Genomic DNA, 26,812 nt, shown 5'->3' on the forward strand with positions numbered 1-26,812 from the left:
ATAGGCAAGGGACCGTGCTAGTCAATATGGCCTCCATGAGGCATGATGAGGTTTTCCAGCTGTTTTCTTTATAAGCATGAGACAGAGGTGTGGGACTCTGAGGTCCCTCACACAAGTGGGGTACCGTGGTTGGTATGTGATGAATATTATCGACACAACAGGATCTCGAATCACCTAAGACCAGTGTCTGGGCATGTCTCTGAAGTTGTTTCTAGACTAGGCCGGTTAAGGTGGGGTGATGCCCCTTACCTGTGATTTGGGGTCCAGGACCGACTGAATGCAAGTTGAACACCAGGCTGGCTCCGTGTCTCTCTGCTTCCTGACTGCAGATGCAATGTGACCAGCTGCCTCACACTCTGGCTGTCATGTCGTCCATGCCACGGTAGACTGGACCCTCAAGCCACAATGAACCCTTTCTCCCTGAGTTGCTTTTGTCCCTGTGACAAGGCAGTAGCTAATAAATTGGTGTGGCACTTGGGAGTTCCCGGCTGGAACATGAGTTTCGGGGATGGTCTCTAAGGAAATAATCATTGTGCTTCCGCTACAGGGGCCACCCTGCAGATGACCAACAGACGTGGTCCGAGAAGGAACATAGCACCTGCCAGGCAACATGCGCTCTAATCCTGAAGCCACCTGGGAGGTAAGCCATTGTTACCTCCACTTTGCAGGCAGTGAAGTTGAGGCTCAGAGATGTCGGGACTTACCGGGATCCCCGCTGACTCTCGGCGGGTTCCACTAACTCCGGGACCCCGGCTGTGTGAGCAACTGGCTGGAGCTGATTTCTTTGCAGGCACACACGCAGAACACACATGCAAGGCTTTGTTTCTGTGGAACCCTATATCTGCCCCCCCTCAGGGCCAGAGCGGCTACCTTCCAAGGCAGAAGAAAGGCATAGAGCAAAAAGCACCAGGCTGACTTGCCAAGAGAATCCAGTATTTTTATTCACACTGGCCAAGCCGGCAAGGACAGTCGGGCTGAGGGTGGTTTTGTGGAATCAGCCTTCACAGCACATGGCAGGCCTTGCCTCTGTCACCCTGCCATGGCTCCCTTGGCTATAAGCACCAGAGATGCCCGCCCAGGGCCAGCCCTGCCCTGGGTCTGCAGAAGCACCAATGGACGGAGGCCACCTTCCCCTGAGAAGCTTGGGCAGCCTTGCAGTGGAAGAGGGAAGGCTGGAGGGCCACCGGGCCGTGCATGCCGGGAAAGGCATGGGGGTCCCGGCGTCCCTGCTTCTCCATGACCTTCCCCAGGGCCTGTCGTGGCAGCGTGGCTCAGAAAGGGCCCCCAGATAACCTGAATGTCACCGGCTTCAGTCCCTAGACCTGCTTTGGGCTGAAACCTGCCACCTCTGTCCTGCCTGGCTCCCCATGACGTCTGCAAGGGCAATCCAGGCAGGTGAAGCCCTGAAACGGGAGCCACCTCCCGGGTGTCCTTAGCACCTTCGTAAGCCCTGTGTGACAATGAGCTTTTGAGGGTCCAGGAGGGTCGGAGAGCACTTAGTGCATAGCCTGACCTTGGTTAATGTCCTGGGGAATGAGAAAAAGAGGGTAGGAGGAGTCTTCCAAGGTCAGGGAGAATGGGCTCCAATTCACTTCCAGGAGCCTCTTACCCCAGGTACCTCCAAATCCCTGGGTCTCTTCCCAGCCAAGACTATACCTACGGTTTGCTTTAACGCTGGGCACCAGGCAAGAAGGTAGAGAATGGGAAAGGAACGTCATGTCCACCTCCAGCACCCTGTGCCACCACGGAGCAGTGGAGAAGGGCCCACAGCGCCTAAGCACCCAGTCTAGAGGAGCACCCAGTACGTGCGCTCAAGTCTTTGGACCCACTTGGGCAGACCCCAACGCCTGTCCAGGCTACTGGGCATTCACCAGGGGAGAGACAGGACCTAGGTCTGATTAGCCTAGGTTGTCCTCAGCCCTGGGACCAAGTGAGTGTTCAGCATTTGATGAATGCATTAAGTGAGCAGTGGCTAGAAAAGCGGGCGGGGGAGGGGCGGAAAGAGCAGTATGGGGGTAGGCCCAGGGTGAGGAGAAAACCTGAGGATACAGGAAGAATACTGGAGTTTGGTGGTGGTGGTGGTGGGGAATTCCAGAATGTCTGGGAAACCCCTAGAATTCTGGAAACATCCTAGAGAGCCCAACTCCTCAAGTGTGGTCCATAGACCAATAGCATCAGCATTACTGAGGAAATTGCTAGAAATGCAGAATCCTGGGCACACCCCCAAATGCCAAGCCAGCATCTACCGTACAACAAAGTCCCCCAGGGATGAACAGCACAATGAGGTGTGAGGAAAGCCTCTCTAGAGGCTGGGGACGTTCTGGAATACTTAAGCCCAAAAGTCTCTGAAAATGAGGCCAAGAGGGGAGGGGATGGAGACAGACTGCAAAGGACAATCCTAAGCATCGAAGAGCGGCAGATCCAGTCCTGAAGAAGCTACCTACAGGACCTGCCCTAGCCACCGGCCCTCCCCCAAGCTGCCCAGCCGCGAAACCAGCCAGGGAAGCTCAGTCCTCTGCCTTGATCAGGTGGCCGCTGAAGGTGATGTAGGTGTCCACGTCATCGCTGTAGATGGCGTTCTCCCGCTCCCGCTTGAAGAGCCGCACCCACACGTGGTCGCCGGGCTCCAGTGGCAGCATCACGCTCTGGCTCTGCATGATGCTGCGCTCGCTGGGCTGTGCGTAGAGGATCACCGCGGCCTGCTCGTTGTGGACGATGTGCACGTAGGTCTCCTTGTAGTTCCAGCTGTGCACGTTGAGGCTGAAGAAGTAGAGGCCGCGCAGGGGGGCCGCGAAGCGGCCGGTGGTCATGTCGAAGTGGCCGTCTGTGTTCACGAAGACCCTGTCGAAGAGCATAGGCAGGAAGTCCTCGCTGCTGTGTATGGCTGTCTTGCGGCCCACAGAGAAGGCCGAGTAGTGCATCTGGCAGGGGCTGCCAGGGCTGCCTGCCTGCCCCTTGTCACCTTTGACGCCCTGAGAGCCGCGGTCCCCTCGGGGACCGTCCTTGCCTGGCTTCCCCAGTGTTCCTGAAGGACCTCTGTCTCCTTTGTCACCTGTGAGGACATGAAGGGGAGAAGTTAGGACAGGCATCCTGGCCTATGCTCAGCACTCATTGTTGGAAGGCACTGCTTTAGCCTGGGTCCAGAAATGAAGCTGGTGTTTACTGGGCGCCTACTACACACCAAGCATTTATCGCCGCAAACATCTCCTAAGACCCAGACTGTGTTCCGTCCCGCACAGCCTGGGTCCCCTCCTGGCAAGGGAGGCATGACAGGATTCCAGGAGGCTCTTCTGCTGAGGCCAATGGGGAGATGGGACAAGGTCAGACATGCTTTACACCTCCAATTAAAGAAGAAAACTGCCCTTGCCATGGCCTGGAGATGTGGGGGTCTTGGGTGTCTGGGGTGCACCTTAAAAGGGCAACACCCACTTTGCAGGTGCACATGAGTCCTCACTCGGCAGAGAGAGGGCAGGACATCCACTCAGCATGGCCCAGACCATCTTTACCCTCCTGGGCAATGGTGACCTAGTCTCTTTTCCAGCCCTGGCTCCAGGCTGAATCTGAGCATAGGCAAGACACCCCACCCGCACCCCAAAACACCTGGCGTGTACCGCAGAGACCTGACTGCATATTTTCCTGGTGAGGCCCCTTGACCAGGGTGGTGGTGAAATCAGTGGAGGGTAGAGAGGGAAAGGAAAGCACAGGTCCTTGAAGGCAGACCAAAGGAATGTGGAGTGGGGGGGGGGGTGTTCACGGCTGTGGGCTGGCTCTACAGATGCCACCTCCCAGCAAAAGCACCTCACTGCGTACAGAGCATCTGAGCACCTGCTCTACCTAGCGTAAGGCCAAGGTGGCTCTGAGGAGGGGGGCTTCTTTCCTTCAGCACATAAGCTGGCAAGAAGTCTAGAAAGAGGCCAGCCTGACCCACAAGGCTTAGACCTAGGGCTCCAGATGCTACCCAGGCAGCCTGGTGCTACACAGAACTGTCCACTTCGGGAAGCCTGTCCAAGGGTAACATGGGGCTTCAGATGGACAGCCACAGCAAAGGGTCACCAGGCCCGGGCCCCTCCACCTCCAGAGGCTAAGCTGCCTGACGTTGAACCGAGTGTGGCTGTGAGGCAGGGAGACCAGGAAGTGACCTCCCCCAGGCAATTAAAATGAGCGGGAGTCAGAGGGGAGTGCCCTGCTCTGTCCCTGACATTGAAGTGACCCCAGGAGAGTCCCCATTGGACACTAAACTTGCCTATCTACACGGCGGGAGGAATGACCCACAATCATCTCCTCACATTGGGTGGGGGCGTGGTGAGCAACGGTGGACATCAGTGGTGTGGCCATGGCCGTCCTGGGTCCCATCACTGTGGTGGAACTAAGTCCCTTACATCTGAGGCTATAATTTAAGGAGCTGCCACCCCCTCCTCCAGCACCCCACCTCCAGCACCCCACCTCCAGCACCCCTCCTCCAGCACCCCACCTCCAGCCATAGATCTCCCCCAGGACTTCCGCTTTTGCCCCTGCCATGTGCCCCACGTGACACCTATGGAGGCCAGGTCCTCTCTCTGCTCAACCCCCCTTTTCCCGCGGAGAGAAACTTATATCCTGGTGGTGGCTGGTGACCCCGTGGGCCCACCTCTTTCTCTCCATGCTATCTCCTTTCTCACCCCTACTGAGAAGCCCCTTGCCCTGTGAGTGTAGGCTTGCCCTTCCCCTTCCCAGGAGCCCCATGGACCTGCCATGCCCGCTCTGCCGCCTGTGCCCCACACTTCAACGCCCTCTGCCCACATTTTGGACCCCAGGGCCTGTCTCACCACCTGCTTCATCCGCTTGGGGAGTCTGTTCATTGCACAGCATCTGCCCACCCTGAACTCAGAACGGTCCTTGCACATTCCAGGTGCTATGTGCATGTAGACCGAAGGCAGGCAGGGCCTAGGCAAGGCCCGTCCTGCTTTCTTCTGTCGCTGCCCCCTCCCTATCCCAGAGCAATTCGGCCCACGACCTGCCCAGTGTGATAACTCACCCTTCAGGATGGTCATGTTGATGTAGGGCCTGACCTCGGGCAAGACATAGCGGAAGGAGGGGGAAACAGGGGCATGGACAGCGTCAGCAGAGAACAGTGGTTCCTCAGGGTCACAGCATCGTTGACAGCCTTTGGTGAGATGGGAGGCCACGGATTCCTGAACGGTGGGCTCCTCTGTGGGGACTCCAAACACAAGAGGAAGCAGGAGTACCGCCCAGAGGGAACCCAGGCTGTCTGTCCCCATGATGACCTGGATGGAGAGACACATTCGACTCAGCCTATCTGGCATGTCAACACTCAGGGATAACACTGTCTCCGGTAGCCAGGGTAGACCCAGTGTTACTAAGGGGAGAGGGTAGGACCCCTGTAACAGGCAAGTCTGGGGCCACCTGGGAAGCGAGTCTGAGGTCACTAGGCCAGCCATTGAGCCTCCTGTCTATTGTGACCACTGCCTGGGAAGAATGAAACCCCCGTGGAGACCCTCAGATGGCACACACCAGGCTCCCAGGTCTTTACTGAGCCACCCAAGAAGATGCCAGATGTCCCCGGAGCTAACCAAGGAGATGGAGAATGTTTCTTTGGCTCCCTCATCTCGAGAGGCCATGGCTCCCACCACCACCTGCAGGCTCCATAGGCAGGAGCTGGGGTCCCTGAGGACCAAGGTATTGGACCCCGCAGGCCTCTTATGTGCAGACACGAGAGGTCCCCCTCTTGAAGAACAAGTCAGGGAATCAGATGCCCCCTTTGGAACACACAAGGTTGAGGATATATATGCAGCTTAGCAGGGCTCACCCTCCTGGTATCTTTGTACCCTCAACAACCCTCCTTTACCCAGGAGCCCCCCCGCAGAGAAAGCCCAGAGTTGAACCATTGGGAGATGGTTGTGTCAATCATGACAGGCCTACCAATCGGCCGCTAAGGTGGTAAATTGAAATTGGGGGAGGGGAGGACCAAAAGCCCTGGCAATTCAGAGGGATCAGAATTGGTGAGGTTCCATCTTGGGCCTGGAACATGAAGGGGTCCAGAGTTTTCAGTGTGGAGCCGGAAGTAGGCCGGACACTAGAGAAGGAACCTGGACGGGTGGGCAGGAAGCCCGCAGCGGGCCTTTGAGGTGGTGACAGGCTGGGGGCCTGGCGCCACCCGATTATCACAGATCAGAAACTGCAATTGAAACCAGCCTGGTTTTTACACCTTCTGGCGTCTCTCTGTTTATTTCCTTTTTGTGCCTCCTTAACATTCAGCTCAATTTAAAAATATTTTTCTGTGGTTAATACGGGCTGAGAAGGTAAAATGATGACTTCTAGAAAGGCTGCGAAGAGGAACTAGGTGTTAAAGGGGCAGAGTATCTCCCCAGGGGCCAGGGTGACGACAGGAGGCATCTCCAGAGACGTCCCGGGGCTGGAGTGATCCTGTCCACACTGCTGGGTCTTGCTGGTTCGACTCCACCAGGCAGACAAAACCCCCAGAGACCAATCACCCCTATTTTCCTCAGCTCCAGGTTGCAGCGACCCCCCACACACACACCTTTTATTCTGGCCAGAGATGTGTCCCACCCTGTAGGGATATCTGAATAACACAAACCGGAGTGACCTAGGCTTGTGGCTTAGCCCTTCTGGTCTTCCTGCCCCCTCATTCACACAAGATGCCAACATGTCTTCCTCGCCAGGTTACACGGATGATGTGACTGCCTAGCTTGTCGTGCACTTCAAAGAGTCCATTCCTTCTTCTGCCTGGTACAGACCTCATCCTGGTGTCTATGGCTTGACAAGGCACCGTACGTCTCCAGGAGGGTCAGCATGGTTTGGAGACATTTCTGTTTCCTATTGGTCTGGTCCCTGGGGAGTCAAAGGCTCAGACACAGAAAAGGGGGGGAGGGGGGAGGCTTAAGGACAGGAAGCAGGAAGCAGGGCTGTCTCCCTGGAAGCGGCTGGAAACGGCCCTAACCACAGCTAGGATCCCTGGCTGGCTCCTGGGAGGGGACAGGTAGGACTAAAGTGTGGGGGGATCACACCAACCCTAGGGTAGTCTTGAGGGTCCCCACCACCTCTGCTAAAAGGCCAGAGACTCTTGGAGGTGGTGGAGACCCGACCACTGCCATCATCCAGGTGGACACGGCTGGGCTAAGTGGCTAGGGGAGGGGGAGTCACCGTAGGGGGCCGATAAAAGTCAGGAGCGGTGCCCGGTGGCCAGAAGTGTAGGGTGGAAGAGAAGAGGAGATCCTCAAGGAGCTGCCTAGGCCAGAGGGAGAGAGCTATGTGCTCGCCAGAAAGAGGGGGACACAGGAACCTCAGACTCTGACTCCAGCCCCCAGCCCAGACAGAAGCAGAGAGGCCTCCAGCCACTCACCCTGGTCCTGCAGCCTCAAGCTCAACTCACAGACCCCGGGCGGCCTCTGGCTCCTTGGCCCATGTCTGTGATAATAGCTTGTTGCTGGCCCGACCCCCAAGGCCTACGACTGAGCTGGGAGGGCGGAGGGAGGGAGGGAGAAGGGAGGGAGCACGCTGAGCTGGCTTCCCATTCCCCACCTCCTGCTCCCGCCCCTCCAGCCCAGGGCTCTGCCTCGGAGATGCTGGGAGACGTTTGGATCTTTAAACTTCCTTGGGCATCTGTGGCCCAGACCCAGCCATGGTATCCTGTTTGAGTCAAAGGCCCTGAGAGTTTAGAGGGACGGACGAGGGTCAAGGGCTTAGAAATACTTGGTGTGGAAATCGGAGGCCTCGAGGGAGGGGGCAGGGCTCTCCCTCGCTCAGGAAAAGGGAGGCAGCCCTGGGAACTCCCACAGCCCGGGTTGAGTCGGAGCCCAAGAGCCATCTGCCAAGAGCTACAGAGACAGGGTGGTGTGAGGGCACTGGTACCCATCCTCCATAGGCATAAACCCTGGTTGTCCTAACACCCAGTGGCCGGCAACATGGCCAAGCACTGCCTCTCCTGCCCTAGGTGGTCTAGGATCCTGCCTCCAAGCACACAAGTGCTAGAGACCAAGCGTGACTCATGTCCTGCTCCTCCACCTGGATTCCTGCCTTTATTAATTCAATCTCTTGTCTCCTAAAGCCAGCTCCCTCAAAGAGGTAACCTCCAAGAAGTTCATGGGGGAGCAGCCTGTGTGCCCTGGGTCTTGCCTCAGTTTCCTCCGGAGCAGGCTAGGGGATTTTTTTTTTTTTTTTTTTTTTTAGCAAGGGCCACAGACATGGCTCCTAGCCCTGGCTTCCTGGGGCCAGAGACCCTGTGCATCTGATGTCAAATGTCCCTCACCCTTGGCTACCCTTCCCATTTTAGTTTTACTGAGTGTCTCCCGATGAGCTAGGCTTCACTTCTCTCCGGACCTTCGTCCCCCAAAAGTGTTTAGACCTACTATTTCCCCCAGCTTCTCTCCAGCCCAGGGAGAAGAAGCAAGTTGGCAGGTAGAGGGTCTTGGCAGAGACATTACTTTCCAGCCCAACCCTTAGGGAGCAGATTTAGGTCTGGGACTTCCTGGCCCCACTAACTGCTAAGAGTACAAACATCAGCCCTCATGTTTTGGGTCCTTGACAGGGCTGTTTCTGTGTGTCGAAGCAGACAATCCAACAGCATATCAATCCTGGAAAGAGCCTCGGAGATGATCTAATCCCATCCCTTAATCAGGGACATTGTGGCCCAGGCAGATCAAGACTTTGGTACAAAGTCACATAGCAGAGTGGAGTCCAAGTTGGGAGGACGCCAGACTCTTCTGGTCTGGTGCTGCCTCCCAAAATGACTCCAAGTCCTCAGGTCCAGTCAGGAGTACCAGTGGAGCCCAGCAGAAAGCAGACAGAGGGACGATGGCCATATAGGGACCACCACCAGGCCCACACTGGCGTGGCCTCTGTGTGGCCCTGCCTGCCTGAGCATCATTCCTGGGGCACTGAGCCCGGCCTGCAGAGAGGCTACCAGCTTCAAGCTGCAGCCACCAGAGCAAAGGGCTGAGTCAGCAGCAGCCCTAGGGGTGGGGACAGCACCAGGCAGTCTCTGGTCTCTGCTGTAGAAATCTGGGGGTGGGGGGTGGGGGAACGGATGAAAAAAAGATGAATGGAATAGCGAGAAGCAGGAAAAGGGTGGACGGCACAGTTGTGTTGGAGGCCAGCTGTGTGCCTAGTACTGTGCACCCCACTACGCTCGGCACCCCACTTGCAGGCCCAGGCTGCTCACTCCACCTTAACAGTCCAGGAGGCTCCAAGCCACGGACCTCAGCCATAAGGATGTCCCAGGCAGGTCAGGCAGATTGGAGACAGAGCTCCAGTCCTGGAGCAGACAGACAGACAGACTTGGATTATGGCTCTGTTGCATGTTCTTCTTCCAGCTGTGTGACATTGGGTAAGTTTCCTTGCTTCTCTGAGTGTTTTGTTTTTCAAGACAGGGTTTCACTGTGTAGCCCAGGCTGGCCTCGAACTCACTCCGCCTGACTCTGCCTCCCGAGGGCTGGGATTAAAGGTGTGTGCCACCACTCCTTGGCGCTTCTCTGAGTCTTAATGACCCTGGGCTAGACGGTCTCGACTCCAGGACTGTATGAGTGTCTGGGAACAGGTAGGCAAAGGGTGCTTCCTCCTGGCTACTTCGGTTAAGCCTCGTATGCTGCGGCATGCATTCATTTTTGTCAGCACACCTGCCAGTAGGTAAACCCAGGGCCCATGATGCCCTCCATACTCTTTTCATAAACCTCATCAGCAAATATGTAACCAGACACAGAAAGCCCGAGCTATGTCACCAAGGCCAGAGTCCCACGGTATGAGTCTGTTTCTCCACTCACCCCCGCCCTTTCTGACTTCCAGGAGCTAGGACAGCGACTTGGTGACGCCAGAAGTCAGTTGTGTAAATCGTGAATGCTAATTCATAGTTGTAGTTCAAGGTCACTGCCAAGTTAACGTCTGAACTAATGGAGAGGAGGGCGCCACCTCCTGGAGAGAGCCAGCGTGCGGCCCGGCACCCAGCACCCCGCCAGTCCAGCCTGGCTGGAGAGCCGAGTTTATTCTTCCAAACCTCAGCACCCCAGAAAGTGGGTAGGGTTCCTCTGACCTACAGTCCCGTGAGGACAGCTCCAAATTGGCTTTACTGAGTCCCGCTCTATTGAGCGACCCAGGCTAAGACCCTCCAGGCCCAGCCAAGAGAGACAAGAAGAGTTCAAGGGCCCCGGCGCCCACAACACGGATGCCTAGTCCGGAGAGGAGCCGAATATGTCCGAAAAGAGCCGAACAGAGCCGAACAGAGCCCAGTCCTACCGAGCAAAGCCTAGCAAAGCCGAATCCAACCGAGTACGGCCGAGTAGAGCCGAACAGAGTCGATTTTTCCCGAACCAAAACGAACAGAGTCGGGTACAGCCAGCCTGGTGGAATCCGTCAGTGGCCGAATAAAGCCGAATCTGAGCGAAGAGGAGGAGCGGTGCTCTGACGTCCAGCGGCGCCCCCTGGCGGACACAGAAAGCACTGGGCTGACCTGAGCGGGAGTCATCAGGTCAGCTTGCAGTCCTGTGACAGTCCTGTAAGATGGGATTGTGGGGTGCACTTCAGGAATGAGGGAACTGAGGCTCCACCCGGGCCCGAGGCTGGCTCACAGGCACTCTGAGCTAGGATCTGGAGTTCCCTTGATTGTGTGTGGCCAAGAACACCCCTGCCACTTACAACCCACATGTAAATCCAGTTGTGTTTGCCCATTTATTGCAGCCAGAGCTTACAGAGACCTTCCTTGTGGAGGGCTAGCAGAGCTCAGACACAACCATAGTCTCAGGGACGGAGAAACCAAGCCAGCTCCGGAGGTGTTGACCAAGGGCAGTGAGGCGGCAGTTGCCATGAGCAAATATTGACACATTTCCTGGCCATTAAAGCAGCCGGACTGAAAGAGGACATTCTGTCCCTTCTCTGCAAAGCTTTGAAACAGCCTGCCCCCCACCCCAGGCCTCAGTTTCCCCACCTGCAACAAGATAGTAGCAGAGGATGTGGCCAGGATCCCAGGTACCTGGATCCCTAAGGAGAAGGAGGCACACTCTGGAGACAGTGAGAAAGAAAAGCTGTTTGTACACACGTACATCCCCGATTCACCCCCACACTACAGCACTCTGGAGTGCCTGCCCAAGGCTGCAGGGTTTGGGGTGCTGGGCCTGTGTGGCCTGGGTATCTCCTTTGCTATATATACTTCCCAGGGGTATGGCGTGCCACCAGGAAGCTGGCACGGGTAGTCCCAGAGCACCCCAACCCCTACCATCACTTTATCCACTTAGCACTGGGGGAGCTGAGGCAGGAGAATGGCCCTGTTCTTGGTCTTCTTCCTGGTCATGATGTTGGGCAACAACTGTAACATCTGGGACCTCACCAGAAGGTCTTGCGCATCTGTCCTGTGGACATACTTCTGAAAACACTTGTGCAGTACCTGTGGGCACCAGGCACCGGCCTAAGCTCTGTGAACATTAACCCGTTCAATGACCTAAGCAACAACTTCACCCAGTAGGGAAGAAACTGAGGCCGGGAGAGGCTCATTCACTGGCTCCAGGTCAGACGGCGAGCGAACGGATGAGCTGGGCCTTAAGCACAGGCAGCCTGAGTCCACAGTGTCTACACACTGGCACTCTCTGCTGTCCCCTCCTTGGCCCCTAGACAAACCATCTGGCCTCTGGGCTGAGCCTCTGGCAGTTAACTGTGCCCGCTCACCACGTGCTGCATGAAGGATGAACAGGTTGGCTTGGCAGATCTTCTAGGGCCCCGGGAGGGGAGAGGCCACCAACACCATATGGCAAATGGGCAGTGGTCTTAGCAGGTGCCAGAGCTGGGGGCGACAGGAACAAGAGGTTAGTGTGTTGGCAGAGGTAGCGGTGCCTGCCTGTTATCCCGGCTCTTGGGAGACTGAGGCAGGATTGCCATGAGGTCCGGGCCAGCCTGCACTACAAAGGGAGGCTTCACCTCGAAAAGGAGAAAACGAGGGCTAAAGAGATGGCTTAGCTGATAAAGAGCCCCCTTGGCAAAGGTGAGGACCTGAGTTCGGATCCCTGGTTAAAAAGTGGCTCATGGTCACATGTCCCTGTAGCCCTAGCACTGGACAGGGAGAGAGATCCTGTCTCAAAAGATAAGCTTGGAGAGACTGGGAAGACACCCAACATAGCCTTTGGCCTACCCACATGTGTGCACTCATGCGCGTGCGTGTGCGCGCGCGCGCGCGCACACACACACACACACACACACACACACACACACAGATGCACACATACAAGTTTATTGTGACCCAGGACCAAGTCATCAGCCTGGTATCTCTTCTGAGGAATATGAGTTTGTTCCAAGTCTCCTCCTGGCTTTGGGGAGTTTGGTGGCACTCTCAGTATCCCTGGACTTGGAGAAGTATCCCCCTGGTCTTTGTGGGAGGCTGGGTTTTTAAGGCAGGGTCTCCCTATGTAGTACAACCTGGCCTTGAGCTCAGGGTAATGCTCAGCTTCCCAAATGCTGGGGTCACAGGTGTGTGCCACCCCACCGTATCACCCTGACCTTTACTTCTGTGCTCTTCTTGTGGATGTGTGCATTCAAAGCTCTTTCCCTGGAGGCACACATTGTATTGGCCACGACTTCCCTCCCCACGTTACGTCTATAACGACCTTCTTTCCAAAAGAAAGGAAGCAGGTTAAGATTTCAATACAGGGACCCAGAAGGGCACACTCCAGTCCCACCCACCCCACCCCCGTTCCCCAGGAGCTAACTCTCCAGGACACCATGACTTTACAGCCTCTGCCTCAGCATGGGACCTCACCCCTACCCTTTCCTCCCGTGATCTTGCTGGCTGCATTGCCTGACTGTGGAGCCTCAACACACACCAGCCCCTCTGTCTGGCACACTCAGGCTCCAACACCTCCCTCTGTGCATACCCACATGTATTCTCCTTCCTCACGGTACCCGAAGGGTAGCGATTCACAAGTGGCCACCTGGGAACATCCAGAACATGCAGGAGCCATGCCCATGTACCCCAGCCCCCTTCTCTCCATGATAGCCCACTAGTGGGTTCCAGTCCTCTGGAAAAGAAGCATGCACTCTTTTTAACCTCTATCTCTCCAGCCCCTCCCATGACTTTTAGGTCATACATTCCCCCCACAGCTTTATAATGGACCCACCCCCCCAGAGCCTGAGGGTTATCAGTAGCAGGAAGAGCCCTGAGACTTTGTCAAGACCACACTTTGCTCACCTCTAAGAGTTCCCTTGCAACACAGCCTGGGGTCCCCTCTACTCAAGACTTTTCTACTCCTGAGGATCTATGGAGCCCAATTGTCATCTCCCTTTGGGGCAGTGGCCTACATCATCTTCGGGTAAAAAGGGGGTCCCAACAATCGGTAGCCTTGTCCTCCCCAGCCTCAGGCTCTGCAGACTCCAAGCCCTTCTCCCATCATGCTGTTGCTGATGCACAAAGTCCCGATCCAGAATCTGGTGGCCATGGGCTGTTGCCTGGCAACCGCCTCTGAGCGACAAGATCAAGGTAAGTCAGCAACTTCCATTGCCGGAGAGGAGGACACAGGCAGGCTTGACGGTCACTGCCTTTCTTTCTCTGCTCAGGACTAAATCATAGATTCCAATCCCCAAACCCCAAAGCAAGCTCCTTCTGTTTCCCTCGCCTGCCCCTCACACCCTTATTTATTCCCAATCACAGCTCCAAAGCAGGCACCTCCTGTGTGACTGTGGCCCCAGTGACCTTCTTCATGTCTTCATTCCAGAGACTCATGGGAAGGGCCATCGCTGCCCTACCAGGCAGGCCCTGGAGACACAGCTGCATCACACCGGCCCTGCAAGGTCGAGGTTTTCAGATGCATGTAGACACATGCACACGGACTTCTGCATGCCCCAGCAGTGGCTCCCAATGTTGCTTTCTCTGGAGCAGCAGAGAAACCCCGGCCCATATGGACACTTCCAGGTAACGCCCAGGCACTGGCTGGCCCATTGCTTGTACCTGCCCACACCTGCCTGAGAACACTTTGGACACATGTTTATGGCCATACACTGAACAAAGCCATGCGCTGAACAAAGCTACACACACACACACACACACACACACACACACACACACACACACACACTCCTGTATGATTGTACCTAGACATTATAGCCACAGAAAGCCTATGCACACTCAGTCTACCGCTGCTGTCTGGCCCTTCCCCTCACCTCCCTCCCCCTCCCCCTCCTCCACTGGCCAGATTATATTGTCCATCACACTGCCTCACTTCTGGCTGGCTGGAAAGGTAGACATTGACCAGTCATCACCCCCACGGCCTTGTCTTTGTCGATTGGCCCAGGAGACCGTCATGTGACTTAGTTGTAGACAATCACCTTTCTGCTTGGAGATGTGCTGCTTGGATAATAATAAATGTCAGTGCTGCTCTTCAAGGATACAGGCTCAAACTTTTAAGGGCATCTATATGACCCTGGAAGGACTGTGAAGCCATATGAAAAGAAGCCACACACTTGCACACTCACCCATCAGGACATAGAGAGGAAATGGCCCAGTCACTATCTTTATTGACAGGAGCTAGGGTCAGAAGCAGCAAAGATTTCCCAGTTGGCCACCCAACTCCTTTTGCAAGGCACAGCTCCCCTGCCCCCTCCAGGAAGGTTGGACTGCTCACTTCTGCCCAAGCCCCTCCTCAGAGGAACCTCAGGGCTCGGCCTCACGCTCCACACAGGCCTGAGTTTGCAAACTTCCTCCTCCCAGGGTGGCCTGCATGCTCTCTGATCCTCGGCCTCCTGCACCCCGTTTCTCACAAATACCTTCACACCAGTAGCTGCCACAGAGACCACTCACTAAAGGGGCAGGATGTGGGCTGAGCCTGAGTTGGGGGTACCTCCACTTTGTATCCCGTAAGTAGCCCCATCGTGGTGAGCAGTGGCTTACCCAGCGTGACTCAGTTTCCTCCTGGATTCCAGCAGACTGGCAAGCTAGGGAACCACATCCACACCATGGTGAGGAGGATACTGAGACCCAGGGGGGGAGGGCCTGGCCAAGCGGCTTGAGGTGAGTAGAAGATGCAGGTTTCTCAGCTTCTGGATTTGTGGGTTCCCTGAGGACCCTACCTTTGCAAAGTAGGGTTGGGGTCTAGGCAGGAGCTCCAACCTCTCCGAGGCCAGCTTTGTTGGGACCAAAAGGGCCATCTCTGGGAGGGGGAGGGTAGAGTCCTGGCTCAGCCTGGGTCAGGACAGCCCGTTAGCCTCTTTACATTGTCTGGGGCCCTGGGAACACAGAGGATGGGGAGCTCTGACCCCCACCAAGGGCTTACCACCCTTCCCTAGAGCCCTGAGAAGCCAGGCCCACTCCCAGGGTCTCCATTGTGGCCCCCTTTCCTCAGCGCCCCAGACAGACCCTTCCTGATGACCATCAATGCTGCGACTGAGCTTAGCCCAAGGGGCGAAGGTTGGTTCACGACCACAGCACAGTTCTGTTCTCTCCTCTCCCCTCCCCTTCTTACTGCCTCTGCTCCCTCTCCTTCATCTTGGCCACCCTCCTCCTATCTCTCGTCCCCTCAGGCTGCCACAGTCTCTGCCCTGGGGACAAGGTACCTGACCTAAATAGGGTGAGTCAGGCTGTGGGTGGCCTGAGCCTGTGCGCCGTGTGGTCCCTCCCCGAGAAAGGGAATACAAAATTAGAAGCATACATCAGATGCAGGCCCCAGAGGGGTCCAAAGAGTGAGAGCCCCTGAAGCTTGGCTTCGTCAGCCGTCTGAAACCCTCCCCCCCTCATGTCCAGGAGCACAGGAGGCCCAGTGCTGAGACACCGGGATGAGGGCCTGTAGGACACTGGGCTGTCCAGCAGGAGAGGTAGGAAGCCTAGGCAGGAACAGAGTGGCCGAGGCCACACAGCAGCATGGGAAGGGCTGAGCTGGGTCCTAAGCAGTGGCATCCCATCCTACCATCTTACACTTCCTTTGGGCTTCAACCAAGCCCCCCGGCTCACCTGCGTCCCTGATTCTCCAAGCCCTGCTGTATCTCCCTGAGGGCCAAGATACAGACCGACACCCAAGATACCTTGTTTCTTGGTCAGCCTGCCCACATCACCTTAACTTGGCTTGGGAGAGTCCCCCCAGTAACGACACCCTCCAGACCCTTCTTATGACAGGGCCCATCGGGGCCTCATTATCCCCATCCCTGAGTCGAAAGAAGAAAGCAAGGCCCAGAGAGGGCAGAGGACCTGCCAAAGGGCACACAGCACAGAAGGGCAGAACCTAGGCCCCTGAACATTCCGTCATTGGACCCTGAACCTTACTGGCGGCCCAAGGATGGCCAGGACAGCGGTGTCAATGAAGTCGCTTAAGCTGTTGCTTGCTCAGACCACTGCGTGTAGCTGGTACTCATGCCCCTAAGCTGGGCACAGCCTCTGCCTTTCTCTGGGCCGTTTTGCTGGTTTGAAGTCCTTACAGGTGGCTCAGGGTGCTAGGCTTGTCCCCAGCTGCCACCTCCTGGGGTAGAAGCTGCTGCTCCTTGGCAGATCCTGTGCTGGGCTCCTGTCCACTGGTGCCAGGCTGCGCGATCTGACTGACCCTTCCGTTCATCTCCTTCCTTCTCTGAGCCCTCCTCTCCTTCTCCTCCTCTCTTCTCTCCTCTTCCTCTTCATCCTCCTCCTCCTCAGTCTTCTCTGGAGGGCCGGACCCTGGCTCCTGGCTCCGTACACGACGCGACGGTCTCAGCAGGACCCTGCGGAAGCCCTGCTTGAAGCGGTAGGAGAGGAAGCCGTAGAGGATGGGGTTGGCACAGCTGTTGGCGTAGGGCAGTGCCACCACCAGGAAGTAGAGGCCAAAGAAGGCGGGCTCCTCGGGCAGCGGGCACACCACGTTGATGATGTTGAGCAAATAGAAGGGCATCCAGCAGAGGACGAAGAGCGCCACCACAGCCACCACCATGCGCGTGACCCGGCGCTCAGAACGCCGCCGCCGCTGGCAAGAAGGTGCCTGCACCCACTGGCAGGAGGGCGCGCGCACGCGCCGTGTGGTCGACCGCACCTTCACCACAATGAGCAGGTAACACAAGCAGATGACCAGCAGGGGCCCAAAGAAGCCCAGTGCAGCCGTGTAGATGATGAAGGCTGCTCGCCAAGCAGCCGCTGGCTCTGGCCATTGCATGTGGCATGTGCTCATGCCCCGGGGCACGCCTGAGAAGACGACCACAGGCAACACCACCACAGCCGAGGCCACCCAGACCGCCGCACTGACTGTGCGGGCCACGGGTGCCGTGCGCCAGCGGGCCGAGCGTGTGGGGTGCACCACGGCCAGGTAGCGGTCCACGCTCATGACGGTGAGGCAGAAGATGCTGGTGAACTGGTTGATGCCATCCACCGCCATGACCAGACGGCACATGAGCGAGCCAAAGGGCCAGTAGGACAGTGCATTCTGAGCAGCCAGGAAGGGCAGCCCCAGCATGAAGAGCTCATCAGCCAGGGCCAGGTTGAGGATATAGACACTGGTCACTGATGGACTGGCTGTGTGCCGCAGGACCACATAGATCACCAGCGAGTTGCCCAGCAGACCCACCACGCACACCACCAGGTACACCAGAGAGATCAAGATGCCGCTGACAGCCAGGCCTGCCAGACTTGCACCGGCAGATGCGTTCCCCAGGGTAGCGTCCAGGGGCCAGGCTGAGGATGTGTTCCCAGGGTCCAAGGTTGTGGGCACTGATGAAGAATAGGCAGCCGTGGCCATAGCCAATGAGAGGCCGGTCAGCAATCAATTACTCCTGGCCTGGGGGGGGGGAGAACACAGCTTAGTTGTGTCAGAGAATCCTTCCTCTGCGCCACTCAACCACCGATACCTTGAACTTGGAGACCTACTGTGTGCCAGCTCAGAGCTGGAGGAGCATCTTGTGCTCGGCACAGACCAGTAAGGTGAGGGATGCTATCCCTATTTCTCAGATGAGACATCAAGTCCTCCCAACTCCAGATAAAATAAATAGGTGTGTCGTTTCTAACAGAGCCCAGAACTTTCCTCAGCTCTCTAATTCCAAACAGGATGGCAATGAGCTGATGGTGTCTTCTCTCCTGGAAGTGAGCACCTCTCTAACCCCGGTCATCACATGGGGTCCTCTACCTAAAGCCCTGCCTCGAGGGATGACTGTAAATGTAAGAATGGGTGCCTGGACCCCTTCTCCGTCCAGACAAACAGGTGATGAGAAGTCTCCAAGGCATCTGGAAGCCACATCCCCCAGCTGCAGGGCTGTGGGCCCTGGGCTGAGCAGGAGGGGCCACCAGCTGGCAAGAATGGACATTCCCTGGCACTTGGTGGGGTCCTTTTATCCCGACTCTGTGCCTGGGCCTTGGGGACTCTGCTGGGCTCCCCTGCTGGGCTCGGCTCTCCTGCATCACTGAGATTTAAGCCACCCTGGACCTGTTTCCACTGCCCCCGCCTCTCCCTTCACTCCATCACATCCTGCACCAGCGAGTGAGGCATCAGATGAGTCAGAGGAGCCCAGAGTGGGCAGCCTTGTGAAGGAGTGGGCTGCTGAGTGGGGACCGGAGGAAGGGAACCCCTCAGGCCTGCTCAGCAGGTTGTTGCTTCTGGAACTCCCCAGTAAGAGGCTAAGGGCAGCCCCTCCCACGGGCCTGACCCTCTGTCCCTTCTTTTTCCAGCCAATGGACCTTTCTGCCTGCCCCTACCATTTCCCTTGGATCCTGGATCCTGAGTGCTTCCAACTCTACCCTGCAGAGCAGAGTGAAGGGGAAGTCTCTAAGCTAAGAGGCTATCCTTCTCAGATCTGTGTCCCGTCCCCATCCCCCATCCCCCCCCCCCCGGTCTGGACCCCTCTGCTAGAAACTGAGAGTGCTTCGGGTATCCCGATGAGACTCTGGAAGTAGGAGGCTCCTGGGAAGGGGAAGCCCCCATCTCCCAGCATGCTCCTGAGTAGGAAGCATACAACAGCTCTAAGTGCCAGGCTGGCGATGCCAAGGATGGCAAAGGACCCCTGGCAGAGTGCCAAGGCTCTTCTCTGCCACACTCCAGACTGGCTAGACTTCCCGTAGCCTCCAAGCTCCTGGCTGGGAGGGAGCCCCCAACCGGTTCTCAACCTGCTACATCCTCAGCTCTCCTGAGCTGGGTCTGATGAATCTGGGTAGTGAGCCGTGGGATCCTGAAATGTCTTCACAGAGCTGGCTGTCCCTTGCTGAGCCCAGACCCCAGATGACTTCAGGAAAAGCTGGTGTCTCAGAACTGTGCCAGAACACAAAGCGTTCCTGCTGTCCTCACCAGCTGGCCAGGAGGAGCTAAGGGGAGCCACAACCAGGAAGGAGTATATATAGGAGTACCTGTGACCTGTCACCCTATTTCACAGGCTGGCAGACTGAGGCTAGGCTAGCACAGGCCCCTACAGTACGGTGCTGGTCTCACTCTCCTGCTGGACTAGGCAGAGCTTGCCTGGCTGGTGTCTGTGCTCTTGAATTCTGGACCATGGGCCCAAAGCCTCAGACCCATAGGAGCCTAGAGATAGGAGTTTAAATTCTTGGAACACAGCCATGGATCCCAGAGTCAGGTTTTCAGGCCCCGTGACTTTTAATCAGAGAATGTCGCAACTCCAGACAGCTGGAGTCGACCATCCCAGGCCAGGAACTGTGGGTTCTAGGACCTTACACTCTTGCTCCCGGGGTAGAGGTGGGGCACCCTCTGTCACCCGGCCACCCTGCCCACCTGCTTTACACAGTGCCTTTTTCTAGCTTTCCCGCAGACTGGCCAATCAAAGACACTCAGGACTGCAGGGGAAAGGAGAGTGCCAGGCACAGAGAAGAGCTGAGAGCCAGGCAGATCTCATTTCCAGGCTTCCAGCACCAATGCCCTCGGGGAAGCCCAGGGTGTGCTCCAAGGATGGCCCCTCCAGCCTCACACACACACACACACACACACACACACACACACACACACACACGAACACAGCTACCCAGCCAGACCCTCCTTAGACTCAGGGGTGGAGCATTGCCTCCTGGTACCCTGGCCTCCCTCCAAGACACCCTCCTTGCTGTCAAAGCTGACAGGCCAGGCAGGTGCCAGAACGCGGAAACCACATCTTTTCACCCGGGAAGACAGACCTGCAATTTCGATGCCGTCTTTTCTTTAAGGATCTGGAATCCTGTGCCTGATCTAATTCCTCCTGGAAGGGAGGGAGGGACTTTGCCTCCTTGTCTGGTTTATCTTTGGCACAAGCTTGCCTGAAAGCTGGGGGTGGAATCTCCTCAGGGGACCATTCAGGAGGGGAGAGACACACAGAGAGGGTGAGTTACTGCTCCCAAGCCCCACAGCAACTAAGGATGGCCCCTCGGGCATGCAAGATGCCCCCATTGCTCTTATTTCCCTCTCATTCAACGCCCACCCCCTCCAAAGTGCTTTCGCTCAGCACTTAGCCTAGCACCCAGAACTCAGTAAGCACTAACAGAAACAAGCCTGTTAGAAAGTAGAACTCCAAAGTGCAAGGAACCTGCCTGGTCCGAGGCTTCAAAGTCACATCCCGAGACCCTAGCAGAGCCCAGAAAGGAGGGATGAGGGAAGAAGCTGAACCTCTGAGAGGTGTAGCGGCTTCTGCAAGGTTACCCAACTGGTGAGTGAGAAAACGGATTCAAAACAGAGTCTGTCTACTGGACCTTAAAGTCCTCTGGCTTGGGGTTGTCAGAAGTCAATGCAAGCTGAGGACCCCTGACTGGTTCTGCCATCTGCCTGTCCTCTGCACCCCTGGACCTTCCTCCAAAGAGGCTGGGGTTTTGTGAGTTAACAGTGACTGACAGAAGCCCGAGGCTGGGGGCCTAACTCCCAGGAGCACCCCCTCAAGCCCTGAGCAGGGGACTTGGGTTCTGCTGATGGCAAACGACTCTGCGACCTCGGGTAAGTCACTTCTCTCTGGCTCTAGTCTCCTCCTCCTCCTCCTCCAATGGAGACATGCATACCCACCTGGCAAGGTTGCTGCATGTTAGATGCTCCACTCCCAGCAGGAAGGGGCGCTCACGAGTGCCACCAAGCAGGCCCAGAGAGCAGCGTGCATCTGGTTCGGTCCGGTTCTGACGTTCTGCTGTATGGAGGCTCCAAGATTCTGGAATGATGGCACAAGTTGCTGAGATTAATAGCCCTTCCTACCTTACACCCACACTGAGCTCACCAAAAAGGCTCCCTCATTGCTTTTTGGATCTCTCCACTCTGCTGCTAGCCCTAGACTCAGCCCTAAATTCAACTTGGTCAGAGAAAGCGCTCAGGTATCCCACCCTCCAAGATCTCCTTGAGCCCAGCCTCCTTACCTGCCCACAGGGCAAGAGCTCCCTTTTGTAGTCGCCAGGCCGGGTAACATCCTGCAGCCAGGCACCACTAGAGTACAACCAGCTGGGGTCCCATCTGGTGCCCACTCCTCCAGCGCTCGTGGGCTCAGGCCCTTCCTAGGCCCTCAGCGACCACGTCAGCCCACATTGTCCCTCCCATCTGGTCCCCAGCCCTGACTTCTCACCTGCACCTTGTCGGTCATCCCCCATCTCCAGGACTCTGTGGAGGATGCAGGACACAGAATGGGGTCTTCAGACAGCACCCAGTGGGGGGTGGCAGGTGCCACTTCCCAAGGTGATGGGGATGGGAAGAGAGCAGGGGACATAAGAAGCCAATAGAAAATAAGGAAAGGAGGGGGGGTCGGAGGTGGAGAGAGAGGAGAGGGAGAGGAGACAGCGTGTGGGTGGAAAGGCAGGATGAGGGGGAGTGAGGAGAGATGCCTGGCAAGGAGCAGGGACAGAGGAGGAGAGAGGAGAGAAGAGAATGGACCGACGGAGGAGCAGGGAGAGATGCAGAGAAAGGCAGGGACAGAGGGAGGCAGGAGGAAGGAGAAAGAGGGGGTGGTAGGGACAGTGACAGAGAAGGATTGTGCCACAGATGGTGACATGGAGAGCCAGCAGAGGGGGGGAGCAGGAGGGTGCGGGAGGGGCCAGGAGGAGGGGCTGAGGGCCGGACAGTAGGTACCAGACTGAGGGGCAGCAGGTTAGGGGCGGAGGCCGGGAGAGGGAGAGGCAGATCCCGTTACCGAGGAGATTTCAGCCACCCACGCTGGCCTTGGCTCCCGCAGGGACTTGAAAAAAAAAAGGGGAGCAGCGGAGACGGGGAGCTGCCTGCCAGAGGCAGGATAGCCCCAGAACCCCAGGACGTACTTCTCCGCGAGGGAGGGGGCCGCGCAGCGGGATGAGGAGGGAGAAGGCAGGATAGGCACCGAGATGTAGGCTCCGAACCCACATCTCTCCTGTTGAGGATCAAGGGCAGAGAGACAGGTCCTGAAGAAGGCAGATAGGGACTATGATCTGGGGGTCAGTTGGATCTGGACAGAGGAGCCCAGAGATGGGACAGGAAGCAGGTATTTTGGCCTTTGAGAACCAAGAGCCCAAAGTCAAAGATACACAGTGAGAAAACAAATTCCCCCCTCTTCGAACTGATACAATTTGAAATGTAACAACCACACTTGAAGGCAATTGTTCATAACACACCAACTAACGAGCTCCCTGGGAGGGGAATACTTGGCTTGTCTGAGGCATAAGAGTGGTGGTCCCCAACATCAGATTGCTCACAGGTGCCCACCTACATAAGCCATTCATTCTTGGTTGGTGAGCTGGACAGACCCCAGTAGTAAACCGTGACTATCTGTGGCCAATGATGGTCTAAAGTGGACGCGAGCTCTGAACAGCTCTGGATGTGTCCTCAGAGTCCGGGGGGGGGGGGCTTCTTGAAGCTTTCTCTGTTCACAGTCCTCTGCGGCTCTTCAGCACAGTCACCCACAGCCTACTCCCCCTGTTGCCCGCTACCTGCAACTTCCCTTTGGATCCCTAAACTCTGAGCTCATCAACCTCACTCACGCATTCATTCATTCACCTGTCCATTCATCCTCAGACCTTGTTGCCTCCAGCTTTGCTCTGGTCTCTAAGGAGGAAAGAGATGAGGCTAGCCCTGGGCAGACAATGCACACCCCATCACTAAAGATTAAGTCCAACGTTCCAACCTTGCCTGGAACTAAGGAAACAGGGCAGAGATGGGACTAGGGACCATGAGAGTGGGTGAGGAGCTGGCTTTTCACCAAGCAAGTATCTAGGCAGGGCAGTCACAGCCAGACCTTGGGGTACTTACGGTCAGCTTGGGATCTGGTCCTCTCAAACTCGATGAGTCAGGAGGTTCTGAGAATGGAAGAGAGGGTCTGTGCCTTGATTTAGATTTCCATAGTTCATTCACTGCTGCACTGAGTCACATCCAGAGCAAGGGTGGGAGCAGGAGGCCAGTCAGGAACCTCAGGGTCTTCACACAGGCTGTACCAGCAGTTGAAATACTGGTTATTTTTACCCCATCTCCATGTGTGGGACAAATGGTCATCAGGTTGATAGGTCTCGCCCAGGACAGGGAATCTCACTCCTTGGACTTCCAAAGTCTGTCCTCACAGCCGTGATGTACTTCATGATGACTCTTCTGAGAATGGGGCATGGATGTTTTCTGTATTGGGCTGTCAGTCCCCCCCCCCACCAGGGCAAGCTCTAGCCATGTCCTCAAGGTGACCCTGGGCTAGCACCAGCCTGGTGCACAGTAGGCATTCATCCCATGACTAGTGAAAGAAGATGGAAGATGTATGCATGTATGCATTCATGGACATATGGATGAATGAATGGATGCATGAATGGATAGATGATGGGTGGATACAAGAATGGATGGGTGGATAGCTAGATGATGGGTGAATACAAGAATGGATGGATGGATGGATGGATGGACAGATGGATGGAATGATGGATGGCTAGATGATGGGTGAATATAAGAATGGATGGAGGCTGGGCGGTGGTGGCGCACGCCTTTAATCCCAGAACTCGGGAGGCAGAGCCAGGCAGATCTCTATGAGTTCGAGGCCAGCCTGGGCTACAGAGCGAGATCCAGGACAGGCACCAAAGCTACACAGAGAAACCCTGTCTGGAAACCCCCCCTCCAAAAAAAAGAATGGATGGATGGATGGGTAGATGGATGGATGGATGGATGGATGGATGGATGGATGGATGGATGGATGGATGGATGGGTGGGTGGGTGGATGGATGGATGGGTGGGTGGATGGATGGACTCACAGAGTTCATGGGTGGGTGAATGGGGAGATGAATGAATAGTGTGTAGCAGAGGGATAAGAAGGGGTACCTGTTTCCTGAGGGTACATTGGAAGCAAGAGAGGGGGTAAAAGGTGTCCTACATAGAAGACTGGGGTCAACTCTTCTCTAGGAGACGTCTGCCAGTAAAAGTGACCTGGGGCTTCTGTTGAGCCCTTTCGCTGATGAGCTAGGACAGAGAGAGGAAAGTACAAGTCCATGCCTAGAGTTCTGGGAGCAGGGAACACTGGGACCCCACAGGGACCCCAGAGGGACTCCAGAGGGATAGTCTTGCTCTATAGGGTTGAGGTTCTAGAAGCCTGTGGCTCAAATCCCAAATCCCTGATCCCAGGCTGGACCTGACACCCAGGGTTGTCAGGCTGTGGAGGCTACCTGGCTGGCTTTCCCATCGAGACGACAATGCCAGACACCCATGTGCTCTTGGCCTTGGCAAAAACCGTGGTGGTGTCTCCACCCTCACACTAGAGGGCTCCCATGGCCAGCAACAGCGCCTCTGCCATCAGACAAGAGGAGCCCAGATCCAGGCTCCTCCCCTCCCTGGGAGTCAGAGAAAATCCTCCCCTCTCTTCCCCAATGGTGCCTAGACTGGAGCTGGCCATGGACCCAGGGAGTTACCTAGCTACTGAAACAGGCCAATCTTCTAAAACACGAGCTGCCTTCCTGGCCCCTGCTCTGGATCTTTCTCACTAATGTCCCCATCAAGGATGTCTTTGGGTTTGCCAACCCCTGCTGGCTCCTCCTCCGCTTTGCCTATGTACTGGCTGTGTGACCTCACATATGTGACCAACCATCCCTGAGATTCACCTTCAGCTCCTGTGTCACGGGGTTATGCAGGTAACAGGCTGAGGCACTCCCCACCCCCTCCCCACCCCCAAGCCTGCAGCTGTTCCTGGGCATCACTCACTTCTGACTTCTGAGCTCCTGCGTGGGAGGGACCTGAGGACGCTGGACAGAGGGGTTCCAGTCCCAGCTCTGTCCCCAGCCACATGACTGCCAAGCCCCTCTTGGAACGTCAGTGGAGGCCACCTCACCTCCTGGCTGCAGGGGATCTGACCCTGGCTGGCCGGAAGCGGAGGAGAGGCTCATGGGATAGAACCAGCACTAGCTTCATCTCTTCAGCTTTGAGCTCTCTCTCCTCCTTCTCTCTCGCTTCCTTTCCTCTCCTCCTCTTTCTCTCTCTCCTCTTCTCTTTCTCCTCTCTCTCGTCTCTCTTTCTGCCTGTCTCTCCTCTCTCTGTCTTTCTGTCTCTTTCTCTCTGTCTCTCCCTCTCTCTATCTCTCTCTCCCTTCTCTTTCTGTCTCTCTCTGTATATCTCCTCTCTCTCTCCTCTCACCTCCTCCTCTCTTCTCCTCTCCTCTTTTCTCTCGTCTGTCTCTCTCTCTCTCTCTCACCTGGCTGACTCTTCAGCGTCCTCCTCACCAGCTCCCCCTCCCCCCCCCCCCCCGTGTTGTTTTTTCACATTGACTCCTAACTAAAGGTACTTGAGAATCAAGGACACCATGACCTTCTTCCCTTCTCCCTCTGAAAGCAGGGCCTGAAGGCCATGAGAGGCGCCTCCCAGCACCAGGAGGATGAAAACCGGCTGGTTACCAGGCAGGGCTGGGGAGGGGAGGGTCTGCAGGGACACCTTCTATTTAACCCTCACCTCCCCTTGAGACAGCTGCCACGCTCTCTACCCAGCCCATGATCGCATGAACTCCGTTGCCCGGGAGGGAAGTGGGATGGGGGGGCGCTCCGATCCCGTGCCTATTCACACCACTCACATGCCTTTCTCCCATGAATCTGTCCTGTGTCCATTTCATTCCTGGCGTGCCCAAAGACCCTTAGACAGCTGAGTGAAACCAGCCTGCTCAAGAGGAATGGGGAATCTATTAAAATGCTGAGTCACAGTCTGACTCCTCGAGACTCTCAGGGCCACCTGTCACTCACTGAACAAGTCCCTGCCACCCTGTTTCGTGTTAACCTGCCTCTACCGACCTATACTTCCCCTTTACCCCTCCTCTTCTTACCAGCCCACCATCAGTGCAGCCTGAACCTCACGAGGGCCCTGGGCCCTTTGCCCAGGCTGCTCCTGCGTCTCCCCTTCCCTTCACTTCCAGCAGGCTCCGACATTGCCTGCTCGGAGGCATGCTTCCTCCCCTGGGCCTCCTTTTCATCTGTAATGCAATTATTTTTCATTTCTAATTTGCTCTTGTGTTCTTCAGGCGTTATTTGCAAACATGTTTCTGAGTCCTGTTGTGCTAAAAGGTCTTAAATGACAAAATGCAGCCATCCTCCAGTGGCCCTCTCCCCCTCCCCAGGGCATCTCAGAGGCAGCATTGACCTTTAGTTGTGTTTAAATACCACACTCCCTAAGCATCGGTCTCTCTCTCCAACCCCTCCCCACCAACACACGCATTGTGGTTTTGAGATAGGGTCTTACTATGGAGCCCAAATTAATGTTGTATCCTCCTGCCTCAACCTTCCAAGTTTGGGGCTCCTAAGTGTGGGTCACCCCACACAACAGAGTTTTTTTTGTGTGTGTGTACTTTTTGCATATGAGTTTGTGCCTGAATATGACTGTGTACCATGCGCATGACTGACACCAAAAGGGGTCAGAAGAGAACACCAGGTGGTTGCTAGCCACCGTGCGTGCTTGCGTGCGTGCGTGCGTGCGTGCGTGCGGAACCAAACCCCAGTCCCCTAGTAGAGCAGCCATTGCTCTTAACCGCTGAGCCA

General features: G+C 56.2%; 2 protein-coding genes across 2 annotated transcripts; both read right to left on the reverse strand.

The window, feature by feature from the left end:
• Nucleotides 1-912: 912 nt before the first annotated feature.
• On the reverse strand, nucleotides 913-7,620 carry C1qtnf6 (C1q and TNF related 6). The gene is made up of 3 exons (XM_028871082.2): nucleotides 7,361-7,620; nucleotides 5,015-5,264; nucleotides 913-3,052 (listed from the first exon to the last, which is right to left on the reverse strand). The coding sequence occupies exons 2-3, from the start codon at nucleotides 5,256-5,258 to the stop codon at nucleotides 2,508-2,510; spliced, it is 789 nt and encodes a 262-aa protein (XP_028726915.1). The 5' UTR covers nucleotides 5,259-5,264; nucleotides 7,361-7,620; the 3' UTR covers nucleotides 913-2,507.
• Nucleotides 7,621-14,459: 6,839 nt separating this feature from the next.
• Sstr3 (somatostatin receptor 3) lies at nucleotides 14,460-22,401 on the reverse strand. The gene is made up of 3 exons (XM_028871083.2): nucleotides 21,439-22,401; nucleotides 20,895-21,033; nucleotides 14,460-17,711 (listed from the first exon to the last, which is right to left on the reverse strand). Exon 3 carries the CDS (start codon nucleotides 17,670-17,672, stop codon nucleotides 16,389-16,391), a length of 1,284 nt encoding a protein of 427 aa, XP_028726916.1. The 5' UTR covers nucleotides 17,673-17,711; nucleotides 20,895-21,033; nucleotides 21,439-22,401; the 3' UTR covers nucleotides 14,460-16,388.
• Between the last annotated feature and the right edge of the window lie 4,411 nt (nucleotides 22,402-26,812).

This window comes from Peromyscus leucopus, chromosome 20, assembly GCF_004664715.2.
Source record: "Peromyscus leucopus breed LL Stock chromosome 20, UCI_PerLeu_2.1, whole genome shotgun sequence".
Classification (NCBI taxonomy): domain Eukaryota; kingdom Metazoa; phylum Chordata; class Mammalia; order Rodentia; family Cricetidae; genus Peromyscus; species Peromyscus leucopus.